Source organism: Bison bison, unplaced genomic scaffold (assembly GCF_000754665.1).
Source record: "Bison bison bison isolate TAMUID 2011002044 unplaced genomic scaffold, Bison_UMD1.0 scf7180017864495, whole genome shotgun sequence".
NCBI lineage: Eukaryota > Metazoa > Chordata > Mammalia > Artiodactyla > Bovidae > Bison > Bison bison.
In genome coordinates this window covers 9,078,190-9,087,237 of record NW_011495054.1, presented here as the reverse complement: position 1 = coordinate 9,087,237, position 9,048 = coordinate 9,078,190, and the positions used below count along the sequence as shown (strand labels likewise).

General features: G+C 43.9%; 1 protein-coding gene across 1 annotated transcript in view; it reads right to left on the bottom strand.

Annotated features, from left to right (window-relative positions):
* MYO18B (myosin XVIIIB) overlaps positions 1–9,048 on the bottom strand; it is a 232,628-nt gene that overhangs the window by 87,772 nt on the left and 135,808 nt on the right. Inside the window, exon 34 of the mRNA XM_010828851.1 lies at positions 146–298. Coding sequence (XP_010827153.1) covers positions 146–298 — 153 coding nt within the window. The remainder of the gene's footprint in view (positions 1–145; positions 299–9,048) is intronic.

Here is a 9,048-nt window from a genome sequence, read left to right as displayed (position 1 = left end):
AAGGCCCCGCCATGCCACCCACCTCTCCAGAGGTGTGTGGAAGTCAGAGGTCAGGGCTGTGACCGTGGCCACATCTGGAGAACCACTGCCCCCTGCCGGCTGCAGTCCCCTCCCCAGCCAGCTCTGAGAGGCCCGTGGCGCCCACCTGGCTCTGCACTTTCTCCAGCTCCTCCTTGCTGACCGACGTCTTGCCGTCCTCCATGGTCCCCAGCAGGAGCTGCACGTCCGACAGCAGCGCGTGAGTCCTCCTGAGGTCCCTCCGAAGACGCTTCTCCACGTCAAAGTCCCGATGGCCGATCTGGAAGCCAAGGGAAAGTTCCTGTGAGCTAGGATGGCAAAGCAGTGGCCAGGGTCCAAGTTCTCTGGAACCAGGCTCCCTGAGTTCAGATCCTGCCTCCACCACTCATACTGTGGACCATGGACAAGACCTTTCTCCTTCCCAAGCCTCAGCCTTCTCACCTGCGCAACAGGAGTGGCAGCAACCACACAGGCCTGCTGTGGGAATTAGGTGCTTAGCCCAGAGCACGACCCACAGCAAAGGCACAACAGTCGGAGCTGCTGTCATGACTGTTTTCACACCCTGAAATGATCCAAGTCATCCTGGCTCACAATGTGTACCAAAGCATCACCTTGTGAGAGCCAACACGTCGGGTGAGGCCCTCTGCTGACAGAAGTCAGGACAGCAGTGACCCCCAAGGGGCAGAGACTGGATAATACAGGAGGGGCACTGCTAGCGGGGTTATGAGTGGCGCTCATCTGGGTGCTGGCTTTGTGAGCTGATGGAAATTCCATGCGCTATACAGGAGGGGTGAGGTGTGCGTCTGTGTGAGTATGTCACAGATCAGTGAATGGTGTTAGAAACTGCTGTGCTGCTCTTCAAGGTCTAAAAGACACATTTCTGTCACTCGAGTTGGTCTCTTCTGCTAGTATAAAGACAGACCAGGGGCTTCCCTGGTGGTCCAGTGGCTAAGACTCCGCACTGCCAATGCAGAGGCCCCGGGTTTGATCCCTAGTCGCGGAAACAGATCCCACATGCCACAATGAAGACTGAAGACCTGGCACAGCCAAATAAATAAATAGATATTTTAAAAATAAAAATAAAGTCACACAAATTAAAAAAAAAAAGGCCATTTTCTGCAGAGGAACCTTGCCCAGAGGTGAGCACATTCTGTCACCCAGGACCCTGTCCTCCAAGGGACCAGTAGTCAAGTGGCCCCTGAAGAAGCCGCAGCCTGGACTCTGCACCAGGAGGGCGGATTAGATCCGTTGACAACTCCCAGTGGCCAACGACACAGGCTGAGACAAACCAAGGGAGGTGAAGAAACACACAGGGGCCTGATGAAATCCCGACAGCCCACAGTCTCCCCTAGAAACAGAACAGTGGCTTCAAAAGCACTGGGGCTAATGTCTCTGAAAGAAACTAAAATCCCGTTCTCTGCAGGAGACCAGAAAAAAGCAGCATTGTTGGAGGGGTTTAAAGAAAATGGGGTGCACGTTCGTCCTCCATGGGACCCAGTTTCTCCACCACTGGATACCTGTGCCTCCACACCAAGCGCAACTAAGCCCTAGGGTGTTAGAATGCCCCCGCGTATTTTAGATTTAGAATGAGGCGACCCAGGCTTGAAACCCTGCTTCACCACTTGTTAGACGTGGAATTCAGGCCAAGTCATGCCGCCTCTCTGAACCTGAGTATTTGTAAAGGAAGAGATTAAAAACACAAACAAACAAACAAACAAACCCTGTCCTCCTTGTTAAGACAGGGATCAGACGTGATAATGAATCAAAAAGCACTTTGTACGCTGCCTAACGCTTTACAAATATCAAAGATTATGAGCGTTGTCTGATGACCTAGGATGAATTCCTCTAGACTTTGCATGACTATTATTCTACCACCGGTTTTGAATTCTTTGAAAAATGAGTTGGTTCTTAGACTACAGCCTCTTAGTTCTCAGATACATTGTTTTGTTAAGTTTAAAATGCTGATATATAGAGCCGAGCAGCTGAGGACTCGGCATTCATTGTTCCAGGCCCTTTGTCACATATTACCACATTTTACTGCCATGATAGTCTCTTTATAGTGACATTATTATTATTGCCTTTATTAAAATAGCAATAGCTTATACTTAGAGGGTTTGCTAAGTGTCAGGCACTGTTCTAAACACATCTGAACACATGGAGTCCACGTGGTGAATCTATGGGGGTGTGAAGTACTATGAGTCCCATTTTACAGATGACCAAACTGAGGTTTACAACAAAAGTGAAGTCATTTGCCCAAGATCATAAGTGGCAGAGTTAGGATATGAACCCAGTTTCTCTGACTGCAAAGAGGTAATTTTAGTAAAATACATGATGAGAGAGGTTATGTGGTGTCCTTTTTTTTTTTTTTTAAGGGTGTTATGGAGGCGCAGAGGAGTATTCCAGCTCAGGCTGGCAAGGGATTGCAGAGAGTCTCAGGTAAGCAGGAGCTGGTGAGCTGAGGTGCAGGAAGGGCCCAGCCGGGAAGCCATCCTGAATGTGCAGTGCTGGGGGGTTAGCCCGGGGGCACAGAGACAGGGCAAGTGATGGTGAGAGAGGCTCTCCGGGGCCCACTCACGCCTCCTGAGGTGTGCGGGGCACTCCAGTAGATACTGGCACAGGGAAACAGAGGCACAGCCAAGAAAACTGGCACAATCAGGCCAAGGCCACACTGCTCCCAAGTGTCCACCCGGGGATCGGAACCCAGGCAGTCCATCATTAGTATTCAAGTCTCTACCCGCTGCACCAGAGTACCTGGTTACACCAGAGCCTGGACTTATTCACTCTGGAGCCCAGGTTGTTGTTGCGATTATACTCAGGCAGCATGCTTTTGCACCTTTCTCATTTTTGTATCTGCCCCTGCTCTGCACACATCCTAAAGTGCTTTTCATTAGCCTGTGGGGCAGGTCAGTACCAGGGACATTCTGGGTGACACCATCCTCGCTGCCAAAAAGACTGAAAATGCTGGCACCATCTCCTCTCCAGAAGGATCACTGCAAACAAAAGTCACAACAAAACCTCAGACCAAGTCATCCTCTCCTTCATAATAAATTGCTACACTAGAGGAGGAGACAAAAAAAAAGCCCCAAACTCATTAGGTTAATGGGAAATAAATGTCATTCTGCAAGTTTACATTTTGCAGCACACAGATTCAAATTTAGATAAAGCCAGTGAATAATTAACCAATAAATCTAAACGATGTTCAGTGCTGTTGTGGGAAACTCTATTCCAACCTCCATAGTCTCACTGTTTATCATAAAGCTGTTAGGGGAAGCTGTTCAATATCTGTCGACAAAGAACTCTCTAAGCACTTTTAACAAATGATCTAAATATTAGGGACAATCAAGCCACTTTACAGACAGGAAAATTGAGGCTTGGAGAGAGAATGTATGCAGCTGAAGGTTTCACAGCAAATTAATGGCAGATTAATTTGGTAACTTGCTTGATAACATTATGAAAAAAGATGGTTCAAAAAAGATAATTCTAGTTAGCTGAAACTTAATCATTTTTCAAGCAGCAAGGTGTTAGATTTTTTTTTAAAGGTTTCCAAATAATATAGATCTTCCTTTGAATCCAGCTACACCGTTGGTAAGCTATATGACCTTGGGCAATGGGCTTCACCTTTTGAGCCTCACTTGTTTCATTTACATGAAGGAACAAATAGTATCTATTCCACAGACTTGCTGTGAAAAGTAAAGCATGCCAGAAAAAAATTATGGTTAAGGACTTAATCTAAAAATGTATGGGTAACTACCAAAGGAATAGAAATATGGTTTGTAGTTTTAGACCCAACAATGGAAGAAAAGGGATCATAGAAGACATTATTGATCTATTCCAAAGCAGGAAAGGGAAAAAGGAACAAGCAAAGAAAAAGAGTAATAAACCAACCAAACTATACACACAAAAAACAGAAATAATCATTAATTATTATATTAATATAAATGAATTAAATTCTCCAATGAATACTACAAGTACTACAAGACATTGTTAAACAGTATCCAGCTCTTTAAGGTTTACACACACACACACACACACACACACACAGAGAAAGGTTAACAACAAAAGGATAAAAAAGAAAAAAAGACCTTGCAGGCAAACTAAAAGAAATCAAGCAAAATAAAATAAGGCAAAAGTAATTCATGGAGAAAAGAGGAACACCATACAGTAAAGGAACAACCTACAATGTGCCAAGGAAATAAAGAAATAAAATAAACTTAGATGCCCTGAAAAACATAACCTCAAAATATAGAAAGAGAAAACAACCATACAGTTATAAGCAAAGCATATTCCCATTTACCATTATAATTAATCAAAGTACAGAAAAATATTCTACTCATAATAGCCATAGAAACTACAAGATTCCTAGAAATAAATCTAACAAGCAGCTTAGGACTTATATAGAAGAAAATAAAATACATACTAGAAGGTTATTTATTTATTATAAATTATTGATTTATAATAAGAAGTAAAATATTTACGAAAGCCACAGATATATGAAGAGATATAGCATGCTCATGACTGCAATGGTTCACTATTTTTAAAAAAACAACTATGTCACTGGTTCCCAACTAATCTGCAAACCAATGCATTTGAAAATCCCATCAGGGTATGCTATGCAATCTCAATAAGAGGATTAAAGGATCACAAATAGATAAGCGAATTATAGAGATGAGCTGTTTACAAGTTATCAGACCCAGCCATTAAGGCCACATGATGCAAGAACTGACAAATACACCAATTAAACAGAATGGACAGCCCCCAAATACAGACATACATAAATAAAAATTTTAGAAAAAAAATCACTCATGAACTAAAATGAAGGTGATTTATATCAGGAAAAAATAGATTCTTACCTCACACGTACCAAAATAAAAGCTAAGTGGATTAAAGACTTAAAAGTGCCCAAAACTTTAGAAATTTTCAGAAATATGGTGAATTATCTTTATGAAGTCAGTTAAGGAAAGAAATCGTAAAAGCACCAACCATAACTGGATAATAAGACTATTTAAAAAACACTTTATTAAGTAAAAAACATTATGTTGCTGTTGTTTAGTCGCTAATGAGTATCTGACTCTGGCGACCTCATGGACTGTAGCCTGCCAGGGTCCTCTGTCCATGGGGTTCTCCAGGCAGGAACACTGGAGTAGGTTGCCATTTCCTCCTCCAAGGGATCTTCCCAACCCAGGGATAGGACCTCTATCTCCTGCATTGATGGGTAGACTCTTTACCACTGAGCCACCAGGGAAGCCTCTAAAATGTTATAAACAAAGTGAAATGCTTATCCACAGAGTAGGAGCTCGTTTCAAAATATACAACCAAAAGTAGATTAGCATCTTGGATAAGGGTCATGAATAATTAATAGAAAAAAGAGGAAGACCAAACACATTATGGGCACAATAAAGGACAGAATGGTATGGACCTAACAGAAGCAGAAGATATTAAGAAGAGGTGGCAAGAATACACAGAAGAACTATACAAAAAAGATCTTAATGAACCAGATAACCACGATGGTGTGATCACTCACCTAGAGCCAGACATCCTGGAATGTGAAGTCAAGTGGGCCTTAGGAAGCATCACTACTAACAAAGCTAGTGGAGGTGATGGAATTCCAGCTGAGCTATTTCAAATCCTGGAAGATGATGCTGTGAAAATGCTACACTCAATATGCCAGCAAATTTGGAAAACTCAGCAATGGCCACAGGACTGGAAAATGTCAGTTTTCATTCCAATCCCAAAGAAAGGCAATGCCAAAGAATGCTCAAACTACCGCACAATTGCACTCATCTCACACGCTAGCAAAGTAATGCTCAAAATTCTCCAAGCCAGGCTTCAACAGTACGTGAACCTAGAACTTCCAGATATTCAAGCTGGATTTAGAAAAGGCAGAGGAACCAGAGATCAAATTGCCAACATCAGCTGGATCATCGAAAAAGCAAGAGAGTTACAGAAAAACATCTATTTCTGCTTTATTGACTATGCCAAAGCCTTTGACTATGTGGATCACAATAAACTGTGGAAAATTTTTAAAGTGATGGGAATACCAGACCACCTGACCTGCCTCTTGAGAAATATGTATGCAGGTCAGGAAGCAATAGTTAGAACTGGACATGGAATAACAGACTGGTTCCAAATAGGAAAAGGAGTACGTCAAGGCTGTATATTGTCACCCTGCTTATTTAACTTAAATGCAGGGTATATTATGCGAAATGCTGGGTTGGAAGAAGCACAAGCTGGAATCAAGATTGCCAGGAGAAATATCAATAACCTCGGATATGCAAATGATACCACGCTTATGGCAGAAAGTGAAGAGGAACTAAAGAGTCTCTTGAGGAAAGTGAAAGAGCAGAGTGAAAAAGCTGGCTTAAAACTCAACATTCAAAACACAAAGACCATGGTGTCCGGTCCCATCACTTCATGGCAAATAGATGGGGAAACAATGGAAACAGTGAGAGCCTTTATTTTCTTGGGCTTCAAAATCACTGCAGACGGTGACTATAGCCATGAAATTCAAAGACGTTTGCTCTTTTGAGAAAAGCTATGACCAACCTAGACAGCATATTAAAAAGCAGAGACATTATGTTGCCAATAAGGTCTGTCTAGTCAAAGCTATGACTTTTCCAGTGGTCATGTATGTATGTGAGAGTTGAGCCAAAAAGAAAGCTGAGCACCAAAGAATTGATGCTTTTGAACTGTGGTGTTGGAGAAGACTCTTGAGAGTCCCTTGGAGGGAGATCCAACCAGTCCATCCTAAAGGAAGTCAGTCCTGAATATTCATTGGAAGGACTGATGCTGAAGCTCCAATACTTTGGCCACCTGATTCGAAGAGCTGACTCATCGGAAAAGACTCTGATGCTGGAAAAGATTGAAGGCAGGAGGAGAAGGGGCCGACAGAGGATGAGATGGTTGGATGGCATCACCGACTCAACGAACATGAATTTGATCAAGCTCCAGGAGTTGGTAATGGACAGGGAAGCCTGGTGTGCTGCAGTCCATGGGGTCACAAAGAGTCGAACATGACTGAGTGACTGAACTGAAACACTATAAACAGGTAACTCACATAAGAGAAAATCATAATAGACATGAAAAATGCAGAATTCCACTAGTAAAGAGGAATTAGCAGTACAATTCAACACTCAGTAACTGATAAAGATATTCAAATGTCTGACAGTGCCATGTGCTGGGGGGATGTGGGGAAGAAAGAAAAAGCTGCTAATGACGGACTTCTAGTGCAGTGGTTAAGAGTCCACCTGCCAGTGAGAAGGCTCGAGGAGAAGTCCATGCACTGCGACGAAGAGTAGCCCCCGTTCACCGCATCTGGAGAGACGTCGCATGCAGCAACAAAGACCCATCACAACCAAAAATTTAAATACCTCAACTAATTAATTTAAATATATTTATAAAATATGCTGGTGACAACATAAACTGCCGCTATCACTCTGAGGAACAACGAGGGCAACACCTGATAATTCCAAAATGGTACATCCCTCACAGCCAGCAGTTCCCTCTCCAGCTTTATACCCTGGAGAAGCTTTTCCCACATGCACGTAAATACCCACCAACAGAAGAACAGGGGGGAAGAAGACGAACACTGTGAGGCGGTTTAAAAGGATGGATCAGAGCTACACGGGCTAGCGTGGAACAATCTCAACAACAGAGCCCAGTGGGGGACAAAGTCAACGCAGCTCACACACACACGCAGGGGAACTGCGGTCCCCAGCCTCAGGAAAGCAGGCCCCTCTGGGAGGGAAGAAAAAACGACGGAAGGGTAGAGACATCAGAGATGAAGAATAGAAACCAAGAGGCCACCAACTGTTTTGGAAATGTTCTGCTTCCTTAAAAAACATCTGAATCCCATGCAGCAGAATGTTAATTTATGTGAACCCTGTCCTCCCAGTGCACAGATATCAATTACGCTGTCTGTTCTACTCTCAGTGTCTCACTGAAACACTTACAAGTATTTAACGTGTAAGTTATTCAAGGGCTCCAGCTTGGTGACTCACACGGAATTAGCATTTCATTCACTGAAGTTATCTTCTCTCTGCATGTAAAATTCAGACTTTAGCAATATTTATAAGAACCTTTCTTTACTGGATTAATGCCTTTGTTTTCTCAAATGGACCATGCTGGACAGACGGTGACCTTCTCCCAGGGATTTTTAAAATATTTATTTTTGTTTATTTGGCCGCACCATGCACAGAATTGTTAGTTGTGGCGTTCGGGCTCTTAGCTGTGGCATGTGGACTGTAGTTCCCTGATCAGGGGTTGAACCCTGGTCCCTTGCATTCGGAGCATGGCGTCTTACCCACTGGACCGCCAGGGAAGTCCTCTCCCAGGGATTTCTGTCATTCTAGAATCAAATACGGAGGTGTGCTTTCTTGCACAGAAGCCAAAAAGCGGGCAGAGCCTCAATGGCTTGTGCATTCAGTGACCCCAGTTTGCTTGGCTGAAAATTCAGAAAACCCAGAAAAGAAAGAGAATATACGGTCCTTCCCCTGATGCCCTCAGCTTCCGGCTCTCACTCTCATGACGGCGGTGGTCCCGCTCTAGAATTCACTCATTTAGTCAATTAAAAAAAATGACAACAACATAGTGAGCACCTATTTGTCCAAGGCCTGGCCGACTATCGGGAGGGGACCCACAGCTCTCTGTGAACAAGAGGAATGACTGGGCTGGGGGTGGAGATACTGACAGCAAGATCGTCACTACTTAAAAGACAATGAACACATTAAGCAGATACATTAAAAAAAAAACACTCCTATGATATTTTAAAAGAAAATCATAGGAGCTGCTGGCACTTCTCTCCAATGTTGGGGTTCTCAGGGCAGCAGCATGGGCGGGGGAAGAACATCCGGGGGATGCAGGAGCGGTTCCCCAAGCTCCGACGCCCGGTGCTGGCTCTGGGCTCTGCTCACTGCTTTCTCTGCAGGAGTGGTTCTCTGTGAAGCGGGAGGCTGACTGTGTCCTGGAGGGACACCTGGTCGTGTTGGTAGACGTGCTGGTTGTCATGGCCAAGGGGCGTGCTTCTGGCCTTCA